We start from the raw sequence: 26,433 nt of genomic DNA, 5'->3' as shown, positions 1-26,433 counted from the left end.
TCCGTTCTACTTAGCAAAAGTTAGAGTAAAAAACTTGTAAGATACTCAACTTTAAGATACTAATTCTTTGTATTATTAAGTTAGGCAGAAAGTTCTGCTGCAGGCAGACATGTACGTTGGCTTCAACCTGAAATAATAATATCACTGAATACAGTGCTGATTAAAGCTGCTCAGCTTATTTTTTAGCTTTAACCTTTTAAAGGTTAAGGCTAAAAAATACACAAGTAATGTCATAAACAGAATTGCACTCCTGCGTGATAGATCCAGGTCACATTTCCTATTCACAGTAATCTTCAGACTATAATAATTTACACTGGGTAGACGAAAAGAAATGTGTTGACAATGAAAAACAAACAGCACAAGTGGCAAAACTTTCGCTCGTGTTTCCGAATCGAGAGAGTCGAACATAAGAGTCGACTCTTTAGTGAATCGTCCGTTACTACTACAAATGTTTTCATTTAAAGGTCTCGCGCTCATGTCTTTACATTTCCGGAGAGGCAACCGTACCCGCCTCGCGCGCTCCTACAATTCGCCCGGGCTAATAGGACACATCCCATACCGCTGCTCCACCCAACACGGATATGGTGTGGGTGTGAGTGAGTGTGTGTGTGTTTGTCGGAGTGGAGAAACGCTCCAGCAAGTATGCACCAGAGGCGCGCTGAAACTTTCCCAAAGCGCTCGTGAGTTCGGAGTGAGGATCAAGTCGCGTCAAAACGATTCTTTTTAATAGTCAGAAATGCTCCAAAGATGGCGGTAGCGTCGGCGGCTTCCGGCATGCGCGTTCAGAAAAGTGGATTTTTGGAAGTGCTTGTGCGGGAGCGATGGCACCGGGTGCTGGCCGAGCTGAGCGACGAGGCGCTCGCGCTGAGCTGCGAGGACGCAGACGGAAGCGGCGACGTGAACGGAGTGGCTAACGGGTCGCGCGCGAGTCCCGACAGTCCCGAGACCGGTGCGAGGACCGGTCCTGGAGCAGACTCGCCCGAGCGCGTGCCAGAGGCCATCGCCAACAAGAAGCGGTGCGTAAGGGTCGTGAAGCAGGACGTCGGCGGCCTGGGCATCAGCATCAAAGGAGGGAAGGAGAACAAGATGCCGATACTCATCAGCAAGATCTTCAAAGGGCTAGCCGCCGACCAGACGCACGCGCTTTACGTGGGGGACGCGATCCTGTCGGTGAACAGCGTGAACCTGCGCGACGCCACGCACGACGAGGCTGTGCAGTGCTTAAAGCGAGCCGGCCGTGTGGTCACTCTAGAAGGTATGGAGAGGGGGAAAAAGAAAAGTTGTTGGGAAAAATAAGTTTATTTCTAACGAATTCAGTTGTTTGAAGTTATTTTTTAAAGATGCAATATGAATCATTCATCTTTCTATTTCTTACATGAATAATTGTATAGCCTATTATTTACACCTCAAACCCTTTTGCTGTATGCTGCATCAGATCCCTCACTTCAGCACTCCTGTGCAATACTGTTTGTCTGAACAAATGAATAATTTTAGAATTTTTTGAATTAAATATAACACCCTACTGCAATATTGGCATTGCAATATCAAAATAACTGAATAATAAATGAGCTGTTGCGCAGCCCTATCCCCAGAGGCCATGTTAGTTTTTGTGTGCATGCATTTGATAGTCTCATAAGCGTTCCAGCAAAGAGGTGCACAGAAAACCCCAGGTGGTCCAGTTTGTTTCAGTTAGTAACATCTGAGCCAGGTACGGCCACATCCTCCAGATTTTTATCATACGGCTCATGTTTGTTTAAAGTAAGACAGAATGCAGCCTCTGTGAGTGCTCCAAAGGAATTGTGTTGGAGTTCTAGTAATGCACCTCATCAGTCATTTGGGAACAACCCATGTTGTGACAGGTGAACTCACTCCGCAGATGCACGTGTTAAATTATGGCTTGCATGCCGAGAGCATGGGGTCAGTGAACGCTGGGGCATGTAGTAAGTAGTTGAAAAGAGGTCATCGAAATTAGATTTTGCAATTGCATTGAAGAAAACTGATTTGGTTTTGCTTAAATTCCACAGTGGAATCAGGTTGTCATTAGCCATAGCATTATGCAGGATAAAAATGTCTACCATGAAAAAGTTCAATGAGATTATATTAGATTAGACTCAAGAAGATTATATTGTTTGCATTGTTGCATTGTGTTTCAGGCAGCTTTCATCCCTGTTCCCTATGCACAGTGAAATTAGCTGATGTGTATCTAATTGTGTTTTAGAAAGGATTATGTATGTAAAGCAGTGCAAAAGATCTCCTTATTTGACTATTCAAATCAAGTGTTAAAGCTTTAAAACTTTATAAACTTTGTTCCTAGTGTATGTATATGTATGTATATAAATATATATATATTTTTTTTAATATATATATTTTTTACTGGCATATTACAGCGTTCAGCATGAAAGCCGTGCAGAAACGACGTGTTAATCATTTCCACACTGTCAGTCATTCTGCCATATTGTTCCGTGTTGACCGCTGCTGGCCTTGAGCTTTGTAACATTGTGCAGGAAACAGCGTCGTTCCGCACCTGGTCTTTCCCTTGTGGTTCAGTGAACACAGATGTGTCCTGCTCATTGTTTAGTCACAATCTGATGACCAGATGCGTTGACGGTGGTGTGTCTGTCTGGCCCTGAGTGATTCATCAGGCAGCATGCTGTTGGGAGAGAAAAAAAAGCATACTTCAGGGAGTGTTTCCACATGATCTGAAGACTAATCATTCATTTTGTTTTATTTCCTTTTATTCAGGAATTTGCTTAGTTGCCATGGGGATCAGATCAGAACAGATTTACTTTTCTGTCTGACTTGTTGAACGTATGCATTTAAACGCACTCTGCACAAAAGCATAGGCCAGATATGAAATTTTTATTAGGGAAAAAGCTATTCAGAATAGAGGCACTTTTATAATTAAAACCCAATTTGCTTTTCACCTTATGAATCCACGTGGACAGCCTCTTATCTAATCCTATGTTGTTGTTTTTTTAATCTGTAATGTACGTACTGTAAGTACTTTGGTTAGGAAGAATACAGAACACGAACAGAGTACAAGAACTGCTAACTCCTCGAACCCGTGGTCAAACCACAGCTGCATATTTTAAAGTACACCAATACCATTAAGTCAATTTGTATAAACTATTTCCACTTCTTGAAGATGGTTAAGCTGCAATAAAATGCTCCTCGAGGTGTCAGGCCTAAATGAAAATGCTACTAGAAAACACATAAATGAAGTGCGTAATGTCTGTTATTTGATTGGTCTAGGCAGTTTTATGTATTTTTATGTAGTTCTGAAAAAACTTTTATGACACGAGGAACATTTTGGCAAAAATGGTGTAGATATAGTAAATTTTTATCTGAAATGAAAAAAGAAGTTTTTGCTTGTAATGGTTTGCTTTATATAGAGAGGTTCAAGTTTTAGTCTAGAACAATTTCTGTTCTGTTGAAAGTGGCCTAAATGTCCAGATTAATAACAATTGTGCAGGGGTCACACTATCAAAATGTAATCATTAAAAACTAAGTGAAATCCATAGAGTGCTATATTATTCATTTAAAATGTTAATATAAGAAATAAGATTTTGAAAAAAAAGACTCCTTATAGTCTATTGTCAAGATGAAGGCCAAATGTTGTATAATTAGAAGCAAATGAGTAGATCTATAGAAGGGAGAGGCTGTAGAACTACAAACCCATCAGGTGTTGACATTTTTTTCCACTGAGTGTTCCATGGAAGGATAATTGTACCCGAAGGATCTTCTTGTTTAAACGAGGGAGTTGTGTCCTGTTAGCAGTGTTTGCACATTGATTTTGGTGTTTTTACCACACCCCAAAGTTTCTCTCTCTCTCTCTCTCTCTCTCTCTCTCTGTCTTTCTCTCCGTTGTTTTTTTACAATGTACCCAATCCCCACTATTGCTGATTTGTCTCTTCTTTTCAGTGGAAAAAAGAACCTCGATCTTCAATTAGGGCTCACACAAGGAGTCTTTTGTTGCTCTGAGATATTGTGCATCCAAACAGACTATATGTCAAATTAGCGTTTTTCCACTCAGGGCTTGATGAGTGCCTTTTTTTCATGCGCAGACAAAGCCTGCCATTCTCCACAAATCAAATCAACTCTAATGACTAGGTAGGACGTGCCGGTTATAAGTACACCTAGGGGTCAATAGGTGGATTCTGTGTGTGTGTTTGCTTAGCCACAATGCTCTCTATTGTCTAATAAATAATTATCCCTTAAAAAAAAGTTAATAGGACCAGGGTCATGGAATTCTTTTAGTAAAAGGAAAGAATCTGGGCATGTAGATGTGAAACAGGGATGCACGTTGAAACCCCTGGCACACGTACAGTAATAAGATTAGTAATAAAAATGTGATGCACTGGCAACAACTTTAGCCTGATAAAGCTGCAGGATATGTTTGCTTGGGTTTCATTCACTCCGTGTGAATGTGTGTCTGTGGACGTCAGAGCTGTTTAGCCGTTAGATGATGAGCCACAATCATCTGCAAATGGACAGTGAAAGGATAAAGTGATTTGCATGGGGCAAAGTCAGGACTACAGAGAGAAGGCCAAAGAGAATAAAGGGAAGGCTTAGGATTGGGCCAAGATTTTCAAAGCATAAAAACAGTGCTACAATGAAAAATGAAAAGAGCATCTACAATGACTGAATGGTGACACCGATTAACTGTTAAAGCTTAACTGTAAGTGAGAATCTTAAGGCTTTGAATACAGCATGTTTGATGTGGGTATGCTTTGTTTCATAGTACTACTTTGTTTTAACACTTTAGACTAGCATGATGTACTTTGAGCGGATGTGACATCTGTTGTGAACTTCAAGCAGAGACACTTGTTTCTTTTTATCTTTTCTTTAAACCTTTGCACTTATCCTTTAAAAAAAAGGTAAAAAAACGAAACGTCAGTTCATTTCTTCACTCCTCAGTGATTAAAATGAATGTGTGAAAATTTCACTTTTTTCCCCTCATGAGCTGCTCTCAGGAAAATGATTCACCGAAAGGTAGTGATTGACTTCCACGGAAAACCACAATTGTTTGTTTAAAAAAAAAAAAAAAAGAAAAAAAGAAAAAAAAAAAGTACAGAGTCACTTTACGGAGTTTTTACAGAGCTCTGTTTTGGATCTGCTGCAGTGCTTTACATGAGCCAAAGTGTGCCACTCGATCACCCTGCTCTTACTTTAACTTTCCAACAGACAGTCCAGGATACACCAGATAAATAATTGACAGATGAAGAGTTCTGAAAGTGAAGCCATGGTTCTTGTCCTCAAGGGAAAACATAGGCAGACTTTCCACTGTCCTTTTAACAAAATGAATCAAAAAAAATAAAAGAAGAAAAAGTTTACAAAGCTGTGTTGTGACTCTGTTTTGAAAGCTTTTACAAAGAAAGCATGAAACAATAAAGCTAAAGAATGATTTCACTTACTGAAAGCACATTGACATTGAAAAATGACATCCTGTCTTAATGGATTAATTTATGATGATGTCGAACAGCGTAAGACAAACGCAGCTGAACATTTATTTTGTCACAGTCTGACAAGTAATACAGCGGTGACAAAACTGAGAATGAGGCTTCACATTTCACATTCTGTTTTATTCTACCCACCTAAACCACCACTAATACCTCTGCCGCGCTCACGCTGACATTGATAGATGCAGGCACAGAAATGATTTATTCTGCAAACCCACAGCCTCTGAAGCTGAAGCTACTAACAAGCTTTCTTGCAGTTGTTGGCTTATAGCAATTTTATTTGAAGTCTTCCTTAAGCACAAGGACACTGAATGATGTTAAGACAAAATGCTAGCTTCTTACTTTAGCTTTTCTATACTTTCTACACTTACACAAGAGGCCTAATGCACTGACTTTATCTGCATTCGGATTTAAACCCAAAGCCTCTAAGATACGGTTGCGAAAACGGCAAATTAATATTAAGCCGTCAGCGCGAGCAGGACTTGACCTCTGGTCACAGCAGTGAGAACGGCGTGTGCTTACTGTTAGACCACTAGGGACCATGCTGTTGATGCTTCTTAATGCATGTAGATAATTCATGAAGTCATAAACACCATATAATAAAGTTATATACTGGGAAAGACACATCGGCGATAACTATTAAAGAAATTGTTCAAAGGGATGGTTGGTTAAAAGCATAGGATTAGGAGACCACCGTTTTGTCTCAATTTCAGGGCTGCAATACAGCCTTCTTTGTTCTAAAAACACAGGGTGCAGTGGTGTATTCTTCACGACCCAACCTCTCCTAAGATTCCATGCGAGTCCAGGAAGAGACGATGGTGGATCAAGGACCCGCGATCACTCACTCACTCACTCATTGTCTTTATGGCTTTGTCCTGTATGCAGAGTCGCAGAACCTGTTCCAGGGGCACAAGGCGGTTCTTTGGTACACCCTGGATGGGGTGCGAATTCATCGTAGACACACATAATCCCACGCCCGTTCACAAGCGCATGCCTTTGGACTGTGGGCGGAAACCGAAAAACTCAGAGGAAACTCAACAAGCTTGGGGAGAACATGCACACAGACCCAGAGACAAGGATCAAACCCATGAGCTGGAGGTGCATGGTGACTAACCATTAAGCCACCGTGTCGCCACGGACCAGAGGACGTTAAAATGAATATATAATGAAAATAATACATATGTATAAATAAAAATACAAAAATCCACTTCATAAGAGACAGTTTTTTGTAAAACGTGCTTAACAGCGTTAACCAACGTCAGTTTGTCTCAGGACGTGTTACTGTGCAGAAAACTTGTCATTGGCTTATTTCAATAAAGATAGCCTTATGACTCTGCTTTATTTTTTATATTTTATACAACACATACTGATCTTTTTATAGTTAACAATCATAAACATTAACACTTCATTTAAGCAAACATGCATTTAACATAACGATTTTTAACATAACCCGAAGAAGGGACTGTACTTTATTAGCCTTATAAAGCATTGAGGAAGTCCTGAGGTTTCTACTGTACACCAAGCAGAAAATGTTACCGCGGATTAAAATTACTTTGAAATAAAACCAGTTCTGTTTACTGTGTGCTTATGCTGCCGGGCCGACAGCTTTCCTCCCACCCTGCGCTTTTAGTTTGTCTACTTGTATATACAAAGCAACAGGTTCTTCAGCCTCAAGCATTTTCATTGAACACTTAAAAATGTAAAAAAAAATAAATAAAAGAAGCCCTAACAGATGTTAAATCCTTTCCCCCCGCTGTGCAAACGGTGCAGTCCAGACTCCTGTATGGAATACATTCGTGAGTGCATTGATGATGATGTCACTTCCAGCAGCGCCGCTGTGGCCTGGGGTTTCTGACAGTTCTGGTTTAAGTGCGAGGTAAAAGCATGCAATTTTAGCCTGCACTTCCATTTGAAACGCAGTTCCACATCTCAGTAGGTTTCGTTCTGACAGTCGAATGTGCAGCTTGAGGCTTTTTTCGTTAACTAGAGGAAAATTAATAAGGCATGGGATAAATAATCGATTATTTCACGTATTGTTGTCTTCGGTCTTGAAAAATTCTGCATTAATGACTTTTAGCAAGGCTCGTGGAACAAGTCAACAATGTTTATAGAGCTTGCTCTTCTAATAGCAAAGATCAAATTCAATTCAGTCAAAAGCAATCAATATAGATTGGCCTCTTATGCCGCACTTGTTTCACTTGCGTTTTTTACCCACGGTAATCACTCAATGACTGAAACTGGAATAATTCACTCATCCTGTTTCTTCTAGGGTATACCTTTCACTCTGTTGTACTTTTGTTTATTGCACCATTAGAGATTCAATATATCGTGACTGGGAGAATATCTGTTAAAAAAGAATTTGATCTGAAAGCTTAAATGGAAAAAGATTCAGACTAATTTTTTTCCATGACAATTAAAGTTTTAAATATAGCAAGTGCTCTTCCTGGAACCAAAAATAGGTGGGTTGTGGAAATAAACCGATAAGAACCAAGTTACTTACAATATATGATTCACAGATATGATTCAAAGTGAATCGCGTCATTAGGTTCCCAGATGTCTAATACCTACGATACTTATATGTTATTAATTGCGAGATCTTGGTCATGTGATAAAGATTCCCACCACGTCATTTAAAGGTTCCACCGCTCCACATGTGCTGAAAACCCTGTTCAAACACTCGTTGTGTGCACCTTAGACGCCCTCGCCAACGGTTTGTAGCTGTCAGTTCTTGTTAATTTCCCTGAATAAGCTTGGTGTATGTAAACTCACCGCGTCCTTTTTGTAGCTGTCAGGAACGATGTTTGCTTAACAAAATTGAGTCAACAACTTTCATATTGACTCTGACGTCAAACGATTGTAAATATACAGTAAAGCACTCATGCTCATAGGAGTGCTGTGGAATCCTGTAAACATTATACATTTAAAAGGTACCTGAATACAAATGCCTTGAATTCATTTAAAAAACTGATTTTACCATTTAATGACTTTTTAAGTTTCTTCATTTTTTATATATTTTTGCTGCTTATATGACCACAATGAGGCGTGTCCAAACCAGAAGGTTTTTCACTGGTCCCTGTGGTTTCAGTCTGACTTGTTTATTACAGACTAGAGCCATCAACGGTGTCAGTAGCTAGGCTCAAAGGGACAATATTTCAATCTGATTTAAATCAGTCTGGTTACAGAGTTAAATTTACATGTTTACATGTATGCTTATCCACATCTAAATAGGATGTGCATGTACATGCTCAGAGCATTAACGTCTTTGACACGTGGAAAGTGATCCTTTATTCTGTCGGAAATATAACACAATTAGAAGAAGTGTTTTTTTCCTGATTTTAAAGGAATCTTAAAGGTTCCATTTTATGATTCGTTACAAGAATTCAGCCTCATCTGTGATTGGTTGGATGCTTTACTATGTGTGAAGTATAAGCCAATCGGTGCACCTTCCTCAGCCAGAGACCCAGGGAATGAAAGTCTCAAGCAAAGATTATTGGGAGAGAGTTGTTCTTATAGTATATAGTTTTCCGATCTGGAATGGAAGCAAAATGTCCCTTCCTGGAACTCGTGTCACCTAATGTTTTTTTTTTTTTTTTTACCTTCATTTAACCAGGCAAAACAGATTAAGAACAGGTTCCTTATTTACAACTGTGGCCTAATGTGTAGCAAACGCGCTGGAAGATTATATTCACACCACCAAAGAAGAAACGATGGGATCAAGTGTTTACATGACTAATATTTACCTGTTGAACGTATTACCAAAGGTTTACACCAGCCCTTTCATTCCGACTGCCAATTGATTCCAGTCAGGTCAGATTGTTCCGACTGAGGTGATTATACTGTATGATGCGTATTTATCCTGATTGATTAATCTTCCCATTATTATTATTATTTGAACATTTATGTCCATGTAAATGTCAACTGTATTTTCAGTGACCAGTAAGCTGCTGCTGATTAAGATAGAATTTTCTAGCTTGTAGTGGAGATTACATCATGCTCAATAGCGTCTTTTGATAAAAACATCTCAAATATTGAAAAAAATATTCACTAACAAGCGGCTTAGGCTCGAGGTTGTTGCTATGGGAATCCCAGGATCCGGGTTTAAGCCCCATCGTCAGTGGTTGCCACGCCCCGTATGCAGTGCCAGTCCTACGCCCGGTTAGAAAAATGAAAAGGTTCCATCGGGAAAAACATCTGACGTAAGAACCTGTAACAAGTTGTTTGCGGATCGGATGGTTTGCTGTAGCGATCCTTTGGCGGGGGCGGCTGAAAGAAAGTTTATTCTTTCAAAGGAATTAATCGCTGTATTCACTTTATTATATACATTTGAAAAGTCTCAATTCTCTGTACAATATATATATATATATATTTTGTATTTCGTTCTGCTATTATATCCCATTCATGACTTCTGTTTTTGAAGCATGCCTAGAGCAAGAGACTTTGTATTCATACTAAGTAAATGTAGTAACTGTGATTAAGACAGTATACTGTAGGTTAGGATCCCACCCTTAGAGTTTGTAATACCAGCTTTAAACAATCTGAGGCATTTTACTCATTTTAAAACTAATGCATTTCATCACAACAGGTCTTTATTTATCTTAAGGTTCTTACTAAATATTTATCTTGTTCCTCTGATCTGAACATGAGATATAAAAAGATATAAAAAGCATATGGAAATTTACCTACATGCCCTGAAACCGGATGTAACTCAAGGCAAGTTTCACATCTCGGTATAAAGTTTTGATTTCCTTAATAGTCGCACCACTGCTTTGTCATGCGACGGTTTATGTGAACTAACAGCAGCTGTTTTGTTTTTCTTTGGTCACAGTGAAGTACATGAGAGAAGCCACACCGTATGTGAAAAAGGGTTCTCCAGTGGCAGAGATCGGATGGGAGACGGCGCCACCCGAATCGCCGCGGCTCGGCAGCCCCCCCTGCGAACTGCCCCCCAGCCCGCCTTCACTGTCGCTGCAGGGAGACTGCAGATACATCCCACTTAAAATGTGTTACGTCACACAGGCTATGACTGCACCTGATCCTGAAAACAGGTAAATTTGCAGTGGCATTCAGAAACGCACCACATGTGTAGAAAACTGTTATAAATCTAATTAAAGTGTAAATGCACGGAAATACGTATACCAAAGTATGAAAAGTCATAGTTATATAACTTTAGATTCTTAGTATGATTAGCTCTCTCTACAACGGGCGTTCAAGTCAAACCGGGACTCGTGATGAAATTTTCCTTGATTGAAGGTGTAATGACCGATTGACATTTACAGAAGCCTTTAGGCACAGTACGGTGATGAGACTCCTACCTGCAGTACCATATGTGAAGGGTGCAAATGTTTTTAAAGGAGGCCGAACATCCATGAATGACGATGTGTCTACAAGCACAAGGCAGTGGTTCCTGTAAAAATTCAGCGAGTGGAAGGCATGAAAAATGTATAAAATCATGGATAACTTGTTACCAACTTGCATCTGTCTCTGGGAATGAACTCAAATTCACCAACACCACAACTCAGCTGGGAGGTATTCCCACATTTTCCGTTCCACCACACCCATTAATGGGGCATTAAAGGAGTTCCTGGGAGACCAGCATTTCAGACATGAAGCAGACAGACAGATCATGGGAACACTGGATAAGTACGTTAGTTAAATACGAGATTATATAGAACATTTTACTCTCATAACTCAAATCAAAAGTGATGGTTTGACTTGAATGCCCCTCGTGCGTCTCTCCTTTTGCGGTCCACAAAGGGAAGCGTCGATAAGATAAGACTTGCCCTGAGTTTCTTCGTGCCGCTGTGTCAATATTAGTAGTATGCGGTAATTACTGGAAAGGTGAATATACGCTTGCTGACTGCAAGCCAACACACACCTCTTATCTTCGCTCTTATCTCGCTGCCTCCCGCCAGTGTAAATTGAACAAAGTGCTTATGTGCTCGTATTTCGGCGTCGACCCTCATCCGACTGACAGTGATGAGATGAGGAGCACGGCATCAAAGTTCAGCAGTCTGTGCAAGGCTGCTACTTTCTGCCCAATTAGTCAACCACACTCACCAAAACATGTTTTGATTATAGTGAAGTCATAGTTAGGAAAATGTGCATTGTGGTTTGTCTTTGATTAACCAGACTGTGCACAGGAAGTCTGGGAGGAAGTAATGTTCCACAGCTGAGACGGTTATAAAAAGATCTTTCTGTTACAACAATATTTTTTTACCTATTGTGGACTTTTTTTTTTTTTTTTTTTTGTTGGAAACTTTCTCACCACAAGATTCCGTTCTCATAGTCAGATCCTCTTTATCTCGAACTCATTATCTTATCTTTAACATTTTATATACTCTGATAGACTGACTGCTCATTCAGCATGTATTCCCACGACCCTGATCAGGAGAGCTCGGTTACTGAACCTGAATAAATGAACAGTATCATGTCCCATACTGTCTTGCATGTGTGGAACGAGTGAGTATCCTCTTGTGGTAACTGAGACCGAGAGACTTTCCCCTGCCCCTACCACGCTATGTCATCCATCTTCCTTCCTCCACAGCTGACAGCAGGGTCAACCACACTCATCCTGTCTTATTCCAATTTACACCCATCAACATTCCCGCGGAGACGCATCGTCCCTACGGACAAGCCCGTCTCCTGCCAAAGCTTACATGAAGATTGCTATAAAACTTTTTGGCAGCAGACCTACCTGGAAGAAATACCTCACGAACGTGACCTACTTGCCGTCACCGTACACCTCATCAGATTCTTCTCTGTGCCGTGAAGCCGATGTGGAAATCTACCCAGCTGTTTTGTGTAGGAGAAATGAATTTGGACGGGAGACGGGACAGGAGGAGCGTCTGCCGACAGATTTATCCCAGGCTTCCTCTTCCCGCTTGTGTCTGTGGCATCTTTTAAAAATAGCATCTCTTATATTTAAACCCATTGAGTATGACATCAGAGTTCGAGATAATGATGGATAATTTGACTCCCCCTCCAGAAATAAGTTACACCATTTACCAAGATTTTTTTTTCCCCAATGCGTTTTTATCTGCAGTTGCAGGCTTTTACAAGCCTGGGTTTTATTCTTAATGATCGGTTATTAGTATTATTATAGAATGGAAAGACTGAGGTGGCTTACATGGTGCTTACCACGGTTAGAAAATGTAAACCTCGTCCGTAACCACAAAAAGCATTAAAAACATTACCATCCTATATATGGCTCGAACATGCCCAATTGCCTTGAGATTTCCCACATCTGGCTGAATGGGAGAGAACTCCTTGGGCCTGGTCCAAACCCCGCTGTCCCGCAGACAGACACAAACGCACCATCGAGCTCCTTTTAGGTTTCTGTTCCCACCCAGCCTCTCAACTCTTCATCTTAATAAAGAACTATTTTTACCAGCATGGAACAGCTGGAAATGATCATGTAACTTGCTGCATAGGTGATCTCGTACGAGATATGATGTATGAATAAGGCATGGATCACTGTACTCACCGTGATGCTCGGCTGATTTACTGCGTTTCATAAAAAGGTAATACCTGAGGGTATTAAATCCCAAATTCATGTCCTTTGTCAAAATTGTACAATTCTTTCTACAGCTTCCACTTGGATAAGTCTTCAGGGAATGTATTTCCTTTCATTTAATATGAAACAAACCTCAGATTGATTTTGAATTCCAATCACAAGGCAGTTTACTCACTTTCCATTATCATCGCCAGGGCCTGGAGCCTATCCCAGGAGACTTCAGGCATGAGGCGGGGTACACCCTGGTTAGGGTGCCAATCATTCATAGGGCACACACTCATTCACAGACTATGGGCAATTTGGGAACGGCAATTAGCCTAATCTGCAGGTCTTAGGACTGTGGGAGGAAACCGGAGTTCCTTGGGGAAACCCATCAAGCACGGGGAGAACATGCAAACTCCATGCACACAGATCGAAGGAACCACTTACCACTAAGCCATCAGGCTGCCTTCAGTTTAATCAGTCACTGTTATTCATTCTTAGTGGAGTTTTTCCTGAGAATACTGGGCTCGAGATGTGCCACTGCAGGACACTACATTCACACACATTCACACCTGCATTAACAATTCACCAGCTGTCATGGGTTCTGAACAGTGGAACGAAACCAGCAAATCTGGAGAAAATTCAGGTGGACATGTGAAGTGTGGCATATTAGCAAACAGCATCTTTGTCATTTTTTAGCACTGCGCTTTTTGCAAGGCTGTAAGCGCAAGAGAAAATCATAAACCTAACCTAGTTTCAGTCCTACAAAAGTCTATGACCCACCTTTGCTGCGGCATCAGAAAAACTAATATGGAAAAAGTTTGTAGAGACCGTACTATCACACCCATATGTGAGACTTCCCCAAACTCACAAAGCACACACACAAGTTTGTAAAGATATAACTAATTGATGGCCTTCGTATACTGTGCTGTTATAAAAATGTGATTTCATCAAGAAGATGTGTTCCAGTATTTATCACCTCAAAATGGTTACAAAAAGTTAATAAACAATTAAATAATTGTCAAACTGTAACTCATTCCCCGACTACACAAATGTTACCTGTAAAATAGCCTTTTGAGGTTCGATGATTGCACAGGTCCATATCGTGATTTAGATTTTTATGCGGTTGATTATGCAGCACTAGTCCTGATTAAGCAGCACTAGGCCCAAAGTTGAAGTGAAGCCCAGACCAACACCTTCAAGTAAACCAGGGATCGCACCTCTGGACCACCGCTGGACCACCATCACGCCAAATGCAAAATAGTTTTACCTCTAAAGCAGAACTATCCAGTTCTTTTCCGTTTTAATCTGGGAGCTGATGCACTAAAACTAATGTCGTCCTCGAAATGTCGAAAGCTAGAGGAGTCCATTCAACATAACCGCCTTTCAAGAAACCCTATGTTTGTTTATGGAATGGAAGATTCGGGGGTAAAACAGTGCTCATAGTACACATGTATTAAATGTGTAGAAAGCTGACAGGTGTAATGGTGAGCTGTGTTTCTCGTCTGTCCGTTCCGCAGGCACTTGGAGCTCCACTCTCCCGACGCCAGGCACACGGTGGTGTTGAGGTGTTCAGACTCCAGCTCAGCTCAGGCCTGGTTCGAGTCCATGCAGTCTGCTACCAATAACATCATGAACAAGGTGATGTCTGAACTCAGCCAAGCAGCCAGGAATGGAATCGGGACAAGTCATGAGATACGCCACCTCGGCTGGCTGGCAGAAAAGGTTAGTTCTAGCGTTGTGTACAAAGAGACGTTAGCTATGTAAAGGAAGAATAGCTTTCTATTTACAGGAGACAGATTTCTGTTGTATTCTTTTAGCGGCATGCAAAGCAGAAAGCAACCAGGGACCACCGACGTGATGTGATTCAGAGCGGATGTTAATGTTGTGACATAATAGGATTCATTACTGCGCACTCAGTTTGAGTTTAATCGCTAGAAAGGTGCTGGATGTAATGACCGAGAGGATCCGCGTTCTTCACTGCGACGCGCTGCAGCGTGGAGGGGAGAGATGGAACGAGCGTAGCGCACAGGAAGGAAACTAATTAGTTAATTATAGTACAATAGTACAGAAATGGAGATGAAGTGGATTTTAAAGCCTTGTGAGTGAAGTTTTTTTTAATTTCTTTTTTTAAGAAAGAAAAAAAATGACACCAGCACTGCATTCTGATGTGCTTGTTAGAAGTCGAGTCCCCGAGCTCTTCTTTAACTCGTATCCCACTGGCTATAAAGGATTATGTACAGAGTTTGACTCATCAGCAGGAATCAGGAAGGAAGTATTTCTAAAGAGAACCCTGTATGGGCAAAGTTCAAAACTGATTAAAACCTGCTGGCTGTATTCTACAAAACTGAGTAAAAAATAACAAAGGGGGAGAAAGGGCTGGGGGTGGTGGAGTCTGGTTTATCTCTCTGCTAGAGGTGTAATAGTATGTGAAAGTCACGGTTCGGTACGTACCTCAGTTATTAAGTGTTTGTATGCAAGTAATATGTTTTAAGTACAGTGAAGTGAGAAAAAGTCATGAAAAATATTTTAACTCATTGTAAATTTAACTAGGCGGCAGGGTGGTGTAGTGGTTAGCACTGTCACCTTGCTGCACCTCCAGGGTCCGGATTCGATTCCCGGCCCGGATTGATTCCCGTCTCTGTGTACATGGAGTTTGCATGTTCTCCCTTGGTGGGTTTCCTCCGGGGACTCCGGTTTCCTCCCACAGTCCAAAGACATGCGGATTAGACTAACTGACGTTCCCACATTGTGTAACTGTGTGTGTGTGTGTGTGTGTGTGTGGGTGGGTGGGTGTGTGCGCGTCCTGCGATGGATTGGCACCCTCTCCAGGGTGCCCCCCCCCGGGATAGGCTCCAGGCCCCCACGACCCTGAATACAGGATAAAGTGGTCTAGAAGATGAGCGAGTGTAAACAGGGACAAACTGGCTGTTATTCCCTTTAGAATGAGCAATGCAAAAACAAACATACCTACAGTATGCTACCAAATTGTTTGATATCTAAAGGATGTTTTTGAACATTATTTGCAGTATTTTCTCACTGTGATTGCACTGGCACTGTTTCGCACAGCTCATTGAACTGAACTTGACAAAATGGCATTTTGTGACATCAAATTCCACAAAATTAATTCAGGGTTTGCTTCTCAAATCTGCCTCCGCGCGGCGTCAGATCAGCATGGCTGCTCGCAATATCAGAAATAAACAAAGCAAAACTTTGTACCTTTACAAGAGCTCTACAGCTCACAATTATTTTTTCGCTTGGGATCGATCAACATGCAGATCCGTTTGTTGGTTTAGGAAAGAAAATGTACATCTCTCACTTGCCGAGCATGCTTCTAACAAATCACACGCGCAGACACGGGGCGTTCGTTTTCCCACTTAATCTGTTAAGTGCTAATTATCGCTCTGATGAGATATTTGAGGCTTTCGCTACGAGAGAAGTCCTCAGCGACGTGCTGCCTGTTTCGTTAATTTGAGGAAATCCCCCAGCGCTTGCATTACATTTACAGTATTTGGCAGAAACACTTATCTATAGCGAATTCCTTTTCTTCTAATTATACATTCGATTAGTTGAGGGGTAACTGTGGCAACCTGGTGGTGCTGGGATTTGAACCTGGGACCTTCCAATCAGTAGTCCAACGCCTTAACCAATGAGGTACCCGATTGCAACACGCACCTTACTGACCGTTAGGAATTCAAATACACATCCGGTTCCACCCGTATCCTCCTCACCAATCTCTTCAACCCACAGTTTAGCAGCTGCTACCAGCTTGGCCGCATGTTTGCCTCCATCTTTGGCTCTTCTTTTGATGACTCTCTTAACTGTGGCCTGGAAGAGGTAGGTAATGTAACGCTCGGGCCTTCACCATGCCATAAGCTGTCTGGCCAACCACTGCTTTTTAATGATCTCCCTCTTACTGTCTCTTATTACTGAGCTGTCAGGCTCCTGATGAATAATTATTAGGGGAGAGAAGCCGCCAATGCATCGAGGGCCCGAGGACTGTAACCTAGTTCCCTTTGCAACTTATGTGTGTGTGTGTTGTGCCCAGCCAGTGTCTCTTTTTAGCTTCCCCTGTAAAGAGTGCACTGGTGATTTGTGGTGATTTGAGTAGGCCAGGCTATATCAGGTAATTTTTCAAAGAATTCAATTTTGCTATTTTTTTTTTTTCTTTGCGCAAGGCCGATTATTTTTCTGTGCTACAAGTTTTTACAGCAGTGCTGGTTAATTTTCTTTTCCAGGCCAGTGGGTGATGTGGTTAACCATCATTTTTGATAGGGTGAGTCATTCACAGTTCATGCAGTCCTCTAGATTTACAGTTGGTACCCTACGCTAGATTTATAAATGTGTTATTAGACAAGCACTTAGAGAAATAATTTACTCATCATAGCTGCCAAGAAGAAGCAAGCTCGCAGTCGGAGGTTTTAATTCGTCGGAAAACGGGTACTGTAGCCAGCTGTGCCTCGCCTTGAGCGGTTCCCACAGAGGATCGCTGCTTTGATGAGAATCATCAAGGAATCTCTCACATAAATGAAAGAGACGCATCACGTTCATGTTACACATTAAATACTCATTCAGCATGCACTGCAGCCTGATGTCCAAGGCTTTCCGTATCCACCATGTCTCTGAATCAGTTAAGCCGTTATTAATCTTCAAGAACGCATGAATAGTGAATAATTTAAAAAAGAATAAAAAATTCACCAATCCAGACGATCCAGAGATTCGTCATCCATAGGCTTTTGAATGCCATCCGTTGAACATAGGTTGTTTGTTTGGACATTTCTGTCCGAACATCTTGGACAAATAGAGGAAATAATGAATAATTTCCATCTCTGTGGCTGTGTTTGTGTTCCAGACGGAGAGCGAGAGGCCACGCTGGAAGCCGGTGGTGGTCGCGGTGACCGACAAAGACCTCATGCTATATGACAGCATGACACGTATGAAGGAGAACAGGCTGAACCCGGCGCACACATACCCTCTACTTTCTACACGGTATTACACACACACACACACACACCTTCTGTGAGATATCGTGTATGGAAGCGCACATGGTCATAATTCATGTTTCCCCAGAAACTGACACGTACACAACAACTTGTCCAGAAACAACAGACTCCACTAGATAACTCAACACGTTCTGCTTGCCCAATGGCATCTCTCACACTCTTGCACACATTTTATCCAGCATTACAGACTCACCCAGAAACCACAGCCTTTGTGCCAGCTGAGCTGAATGCCAGTCCACAGTCACACTGCTTCCACCTGCATCTGCCAAGAGCTTCTTTCTTCACATCGGGCCAGTTTTGTGAAATGAGTGAATGTAACTCTAAGCTACAATTTTCAGTGGAAATTCACTTTATGAAGCGAAAGCCTGCTCAAGACCCCAGATGGTATGTCTCTAATATTTATAGAATTTCCAGGGCAGCACTCACTGTCTCTGGACACATTTGATGGCTTCAGTATTAAAAGACTTTACCTGGGTTTATTGGCTGAAAATCTATTAACCTTCAATATCTTCAATAGTGGAATGTTTTTCTCCTGAGGTATTATTTGCCTTTTTTTGCCTCTCAAACAGGATATTTTTCATTGTGCAGAATAACAGAAGACAGTTATAAGAGATGTATTTTTCTATATAATCCCTTTCTACACTAATGCACTCAGCATTTCACTAGTGCTTGGATACCATTAAGATTTTCTCAGTATGCAGGGCTATGATCAGATCGCCTGCTTCACGTCTGAAACCGGCCTCCTAGGAACTCCTTTATCATTCTAAACATGTTGAAATGGCCCTGTCATGACTGTACAGGGGACGGGTTTGTGAAGGATTATGTGCACAGTTCCCACAGACAGACGCGTCTCTTCCGCAAGATCAGGCTTTCCACTCTCAGAAGGTTCACAGGATCATCATTCACAGACCTTTAAAACCTTTGCACCATTCAAAAGTTTAACTGCGGCTCATAACCGTACTTTGCTTGAAGTCTTCTGTAAATGTCAGTCGAATTTACTCCTTCATTCTGGACAAATTCCATCACTAGTCCCAGTTTAATTTAAACACTCCTTGTATATTTCATGTTTGCATGGTTCCACAGACACGCGTATGTTCTAATGTATTTTACAATGTAACCATTCACATAAAATCATATTTGAAAAAAGTCTTCAGAATTTACAATGTGAAATATGATGTAGTTGTTTTTATTTTATTTTTATTTTCATTATTTCGACTTAATACTTTTAATATTACTTTCTTTGTTCATATTTGCAATTATTTCATGACTAAATTTTTTTTAAACTATCAAAACTGTATCAGAAATTTATATACATTTTAAAATACAGTGTATGCCTTTAAATGTTAATGCAAATTTTTTTTTTAGTTTTGCTAGCTGAAGTGGCCCATTTCTCATAATGCAAATAGCTCTTCACCCAGATAGAACCTCATAGCACTAAGGTCACAATTTCTTTGAGTTCATTTAGCTTTAAATAACCTAAATCTCATGCATCAGTGCTCGCAGCTATGACAGGAAGTTCCCTGCACTTGTACGTGTAATAATAATAGTACAAAATAGTTTAAGATTGAGGACGTATAGCAACAACCTGGGCATGGAGCTGTAGTCACCAAATCACCTCTCTGTACTCAAAGATACATTCCGAGGGGACACGGACGTCTTCACTGGGTCCTCACGTTCCTTACGCATTGAACTGAATGCCTTTCGTGTTCGCTTCGCCTGAGTAACTGTAAAGTTCTTAGAAGTTATTAAATAATATGCTCCAAGGAAGAGATTAGGGGCTTTAAGGTGTATTCATGGTGTGAACAGTATGACCTGGGCAATCTGTACAGTGTTGTGGTTTGCAGGAGATCAATGTATCTGCTTATAAAATTGTGATTTTTTTTCTCCTAAGTATTTTCTATTATTTTTTTTAATAATGAGGCCTTTTTACATGTTTTTTATTTTTTTTTTTGTAATTTTTTATGTATTAGTCTATGTTCTATGCTTAATAAAGAGTAGGCTGTCTTGTTTAAGCGGTGCTGCTGTAGAATAAAATAAGTTATTCTCCATTCGACATTTAGTTTGAGGTGCTAAACCCTTTTACTTCAATTACATGCTTTCAGATTGGTACACTCTGGTCCAGACAGAGGGTCACCCAAGCCAGGTGGGGAATTATCCTTCGCTACACGCACGGGCACTAGGCTGGGCATCGAGACCCACGTTTTCCGAGCCGAGACCTGTAAAGACCTGTCTCTGTGGACCAGACATATTGTCACTGGCTGCCACTCCGCTGCTGAGATGATTAAAGAAGTGACTACCAGTAAGTACGGCCCTGACGGGAAGATGTTTTTTTTTTTTTTTTTTTTTTAGGCTTTTGCTGCACTGTTCAGAGAAAAAGTACGCTCAGTTTATTTAGGCCAGTTCCAATCCACATAATGTGCAAGATTCACTCGAGGATTTTCCCTATCCTCCTTCTGTTCAGAATAATGTCGAAATTCGGGTAATTTTTGAGAAGATTAGCAGTTCACATCATTAAGATTTTTAGCCACACATTTACATTTCCAGTTCATCTTTTTTTCCTTTTTTTTGCACAATATTTTCTTTCTAAATCACTATTTAGTGACAAGTTTTAGAGAAATGATGGCAACAACATAAACACTGAATTCTATTAATGACCTCTTGTTTCTTTAGTTTGGAATAAACCATATGCATTGCTGTGGAATTTATTTAAAAGAAATCAGATACAACTGGTTAAAGGGTGGTGTTTTTCTTGTGAGACCACAGATAGACTAGAATTCCCCAGAGCACGACGGGTCATTTGGTTGCAGGATAATGTGCGTCATTCGAATCAAACACATAAAAGGGAAAGCTAGTATGTTTAGAGTGGTCTCTGTTCCTGTGTGGTCTCTCTGCAGTTAGCAAATGGTACAGACCAAAGCGTCTCAGGAAATAAAGTGCTGGACCGTTCCCTAAGCTCAGAGCGATTAGAAGCATGTGAGACCATGGAGATCACCATGACTTTAGGAGGGTTTTTGGCTTGGTTTTTTTTTTTTCAGTTTTACTTTAAAGATTAATTCTTTTATAAGGGAACTAAAAATTGAACCCAGCTGCACTGAGAGCAGTAATTCTGAAACTAGTTTCAATAGCATTCTTTCTAGTTTTCTTACAAAAGCAGATTTGTGCCTTTAATCATGATTTATCAGCAAGTGAGCGAGTCAGGAGATGCAGAGAGTGCAGATTGTGCAGGCGTAACTGTGGTATACACTGTGCTGGTGCAGTGACTGTCGTCTTGTAAAATGAATCCGAAAAAAAAGCATAAATGTAAGATATTTAACAGGCAAAATTTATCGTTATGAGAATCAGTCTATAAATAGCTCTCTTGTATATAAAGAACACTTAACCCCACAAAATGTTGGAAACATTCCCATGAGCCTCTGGTTCAACTGCTGCAGATGTGTCTTCATCCATGCTGTTTCTCCCTGGTTTTGCAACAATCCAAAAGTGCTGATTGGGATCTCTTAAGGTTAATGAAGTTCACTGAAGTCATGTTCACGCTCACGGGAAACCAGTTTGGGATGCATATGGATATCAACAATACTCAGACTAGTTGTGGAATTCAAACAATGCTCGATTGATATCCACAGACCAAAGTGTGTCATAAGAACATTCCCCAAAGCGTTACATCACCTCCACCAGTTTGCACTGTGAATACAACACAGGGTCAAATTCTGAAATTAGATTTATTAGACAGGCATCATTTTTCCCCATTAAAGCCTCAGATTTCTGTTCTTGGCTAAGAGGAATGGAACAGAATGTGATCTTCTGCCTCAAGGTTGGAACTTTGCATGCTCTGAGATGTTTGTCATTTGAAGTGTGTTCATCTGCGTTTACTGTAATCTTACTTTCAGCCTCCAACCTCTCTGGCATATTTGGGAACATTTTATGTGGCTCTGATGTCCATATAGTTTTTAACCATATTTCAAATTCAGCTCAGTAACCTTTTTTGAATTACAGTGTTGGCTGTTATGCAAGATTTAATTCTGTTAGCTCAGAGAAGGACCTTTAAGCTGCCCATGGCTTGTTTTTCTCAAATTTTATCCTTATCTGATTATAATATTCAATCTGTGACTAATACAAGCCCTGACCCATTCAAAGTAATGACCAACTAGGATGAATTTTTAGAGGTTATTTTCATTTACTGTGAACAGTTTTGTTCATTCTTTTTTTTTGTTCAAGTTTTTAACCAATTTTATTTCATTTACAAGGGCGGGACTACGTTTAAAAAATTTTTTTTTACTAACTGACGTAAGTCGTTTAAATTGCACATGCACGTAGAGCAAATCTTTTTCCTGTTCTCCCGTCATTGAGTTCTTGATGAAGGAGGGGTGCAGGCTGTCTGGCATCCACAGAAAGCTGCAAAGATGACATGTTTACAGAGATGACACGATTGACAAGAGCAATGTGCACAGATGGATTTTTAAAGAAGGGGAAGCTAGCATTCAAGACAAACCATGCAGTGTGACAAAGACGATTTGTTTGGGTTCAACGACAGTGCAAATGCATGGCTTGTGATGAAGACTATGTTGAGAGACAATGGTCATCATTGGCCTCCACAGTCAACAGTTGGACTACAGAGGTTTCTGATGGATGTATTTATTGAAGAACTTCTAAACACTATGGTTTAAATAAAGTTAGTGTGTGTTTATTATAGAGAGGAGGTATTGAAAAAAATATTTAGGTGACACCTTTTCTCCATATGCACTCCTATCCCGTTAAAAGTGTCCCAAAAATAAAAACCACTGACAACCCGAACTGGTCACCAAATAGTCATTTAGACTTGAGGACACAAATGTCTAGGGCCATAAGTCTTGGCATTACAGCAAAGCCGGGTGTGATGTAAAGCCCCGCTCTGGCTAAACGAAGGAGATTCCTTTTCTCTGGCCATGCCTCAATGGAGTCTCTTTTTGTGAAGATGAAAACAACAGTGTGTGAAGCGAGTGTGTGGGAAAGCCTCAGTCAGGCTTTTAGGTCAGGAGTAAGGTTACAGTATTGTCAAGTAGAAAGAGATAAACGAGAGAGAGAGAGAGAGGAGAGAACATGAACCTCCTTGGCTTTTCAAAAGAGGCATTTTTGGATTCATTACAGATACTTTTTTGTGCTTAGCGTACAGTATCTAGTAAACAACTCCGCTAAGGGAAAATAGTAGCGTATTTCGGAACTTTATTGAAATGTTAAGAGCCTTTTAGTTTAATAAACTATTCTCTTATGTTTATCTTGGATATTTTATAAAGAGTAGATTACTCTGTTGTAAAAATATTAAAGTACGTTTAAAGGCTATTATAAGACCCAAAACAAAGGCAGAATGGGTTTGAAATACTTTAGAAGCATTCGTCAGTCACTGCGGGATTCCGTCTGCTTTACAGTGATATGTAATAGAGTTATGTTTTAAAGTGATTTGTAATACACAAGTCTGCCATTGGCATTGTCTAATCTCAGACTGTTCTCACTCTTGGAGAAGAAATGTTATGCTTTATAATGGAGGATGGACACGGGTACAGTACAGTACACCTGGAGTTGTTTGAAGTTACCATCAAAAGTGTGATTTTAGGTATTGTATTTAACTGTACAAGTAAAGTTTTTTATACTTTCAATACGCTTAACCTTTTTGATGCATTTTAATAGGCCCCTGCTTATGACGTCTAGACAGTTTTGCCTAGAGTGGATTGAAATTGCATTCTTACTGGCGTCAGTGATACGCGCTTCATAGTTGATGAAGATGGGCAGCGAATCGATAACATCAGTAGCTTAAAGGTATTAGAAATTTCCCGGCTGCAAAACAGCCCATACAAAAAAAGTTGGCTGGAAATCTGACCAACAGGCATCATGACCTCCACTTGGCAGGTTAAATGTTTGCAATAGTTGAGTTCAGGCTTCTAATTAACTGCGTTTGCTGTTTAAAGGCCGAGACATGGAATTTCTTTGCTTCTAGCCATCGCAAATGAATGACATGATTTCTACATAGCTTGGAACTGGAAGAATGTGCAGTTCTATACATTTACTCAACACTCTTTGGACACTATTGTTGGTCTAAAGGATTAGTCACAGCTCAGCTGGTGGAAGATATTTCTTTTGCATCAACCCAAAACTATGGAATAGTGTTACAGAGCACATTAGAAAATTGTATTTTTATCCTTGTCTTCTTCCAACTGCTTTCATTTGGGGGTCACAACAGCAGATAGTAAATTTATTTTATTTTATTTTTTTCCCCTTCCTGATGAAACCCTCGCCATTCATCCAGGCACTGAGGGTGAACAGATTTAAGGACACCTTTGGCTGAGGACTTGAACCCTGGGCTTCTGTAACGAAGATGGCGATGCTCACAGTTTACTAACAGGAGAGAAAAGGTCTTGGGACATTTTGTTAATATTGTCATAAACATCAGCCATAACATAAAAGTCACTTCGAGGGGCTGTGAATACCAATGATTGTTACACTCTCACGCGGCAAGAGGAGGATAAATTAGGCAGAAACAATAGGCATAACCTGAGCTACTTTAACCTCGGCCAAGTTGTGCTGGGTGGACAACTGGGTCAAAGCATCTCCAAAACGGCAGGTCTTATAGGGTGTTCCCAGTATGCGGTGGTCAGGACGACTGGTGAACCAATGACCGAATCATGGGTGCCCAAGGGTCACTGAGTAAAGTTAGCTTCTGTTGTTCAATCCCACAGAAGAGCTACTGTAGCTCTGATAAAAAGGTTTGAAAATGCATAGTGCATTGCAGCGTGCTGTGTACGTGCTCATGTAAACAGCCAGGTGCGTGCACAAAGCTTACTTGCATTGACTGTGGGAAGGAGACAGCCAGCCGTGTGATGCAGTGTGATGCTTTGGGCAATGTTCTGCTGGGAAACCTACTGGTCTTGGCATTCATATAGATGTTACTTCAACATGCGCCACCTACTTAAATACTGATGAAGTCCAAGTACACGTCTTAATGGCATGACCGCTATTTGCATGGGTTCCCTGATGAGTGAGGTTGTATTTTTTCCTCCCTGTCACTCCAGATTTTAAGGAATGTGACAGAGTTCAAGGTGTTTACTAGGCCACCAGATTTTCAAGCTTTCTATCTGACCAAGGATCTGTGGGATGTACTGGACAGACAAGTCCAATTCATGGGGGCATAACGTCACATCAAGACATAAAGAACCTGCTGATCAAGTCTTGATGCCAGATACCACAGCAGCACACCTGCAAATGTCTTTACTTCTCAGTGTTTAGTGGGGAGGCAATATCTGCATCTTTTCACACTGCCTACTGTACTGTATCTAGTCATTGCTTGCATTTTTCCACTCCGTGGTTTGACCCTACTATAAGGTACACTCAGTTTGTTTCTGGAATTCTTCTGACTCATTCAACACCGCTTCCTCTTTACTTGATGTTAATACGTATAGTGAAAGCAGGGGCTAAGCTGCTTATTTTGATTTCCCACATGGGTAGCAAAAGGAAGTACATAAACACGTAACTTACTGATGTGCATGCATATGTGTATAATGGTTAAAAGTCTATGCTTTCACTCTTTGTTTGATTAGTATTATAGAAAGAGGTACCTGAAAAAGGGGACGTATAAAAGAGACGCAGGTCATTATGGGATGGAATGAGTGGTAGTTACCAAAAGCAAATACTCTACGGTGATCAGTGTTGTAAATTTTTTTAGTAGCTTCAGCAGTTCTGTTTAACATACATGAAATACATTTCCAAACACATTGTAATGTCAGTTAGTACGTACAGTTGGATATAAATTTCTTTATTGATTTTGAAAACTGTGTGTCTATTACAAAATAGGTCAATCCAAGAGAAACAAAACTCTGAGCCTTTAGTGACCATCTGTGTATTTTCTAAGATGAAACCTCTCTCTCTGTTCCAGGCTGCATGTATAAGGGACAGGACTGCAGGCTGGTCATTCACTATGAGCTGGGCTTCTCCGTCCTGCCCGAAGGAGAGCCTTCTCATGGTCGCCCTCTATTCAGCTACCCATTTGAAAAACTAAGAATGTCTTCAGATGATGGGGTGCGGATGCTCTATTTGGATTTCCGAGGCACAGAAGGTGAAATTGTGAGTAAAATAAACCTCATCTATTTTACCCGCCTTCTTTTTGGTTCCTCTTGTCCTGTTTGTGTCACTTATCATATGTTTGATCTATCAGTAATCTTTCTTTTAAGATAATGTGCTTGTTGTTTGTTCTATTCACAGCAGCTGGACCTGCACTCATGTCCCAAACCCATTGTCTTCATTCTTCATTCCTTCCTTTCAGCGAAGATCTCCAGACTGGGCTTATTGGCCTAAAATGAACTTCTGAACTGTATAATGAAACTCCCACACAAGGACTCTGTTAGTCCCGGGGGAAGGGAGGTTTTTTGGGGGTGGGGGAGACAGAGTTTCTCTGTGTATGATCAGGACAAAATGAAAAAATGTCTAAAAATAAAGTACAGTGGTAAATATG

General features: G+C 40.7%; 1 protein-coding gene across 1 annotated transcript; it reads left to right on the top strand.

Moving 5' to 3' along the window:
- Window positions 1–485: 485 nt before the first annotated feature.
- Window positions 486–26,433, top strand: sntb1 (syntrophin, basic 1). The gene is made up of 7 exons (XM_053494393.1): window positions 486–1,255; window positions 10,285–10,504; window positions 14,475–14,679; window positions 17,807–17,943; window positions 20,060–20,256; window positions 25,858–26,045; window positions 26,184–26,433. Exons 1-7 carry the CDS (start codon window positions 748–750, stop codon window positions 26,274–26,276), a joined length of 1,548 nt encoding a protein of 515 aa, XP_053350368.1. The 5' UTR covers window positions 486–747; the 3' UTR covers window positions 26,277–26,433.

Source organism: Clarias gariepinus, chromosome 4 (genome assembly GCF_024256425.1).
Source record: "Clarias gariepinus isolate MV-2021 ecotype Netherlands chromosome 4, CGAR_prim_01v2, whole genome shotgun sequence".
Lineage (NCBI taxonomy): Eukaryota > Metazoa > Chordata > Actinopteri > Siluriformes > Clariidae > Clarias > Clarias gariepinus.
The sequence above is the reverse complement of the archived record's forward strand: the minus strand, read 5'-3'. Positions and strand labels throughout refer to the sequence as shown.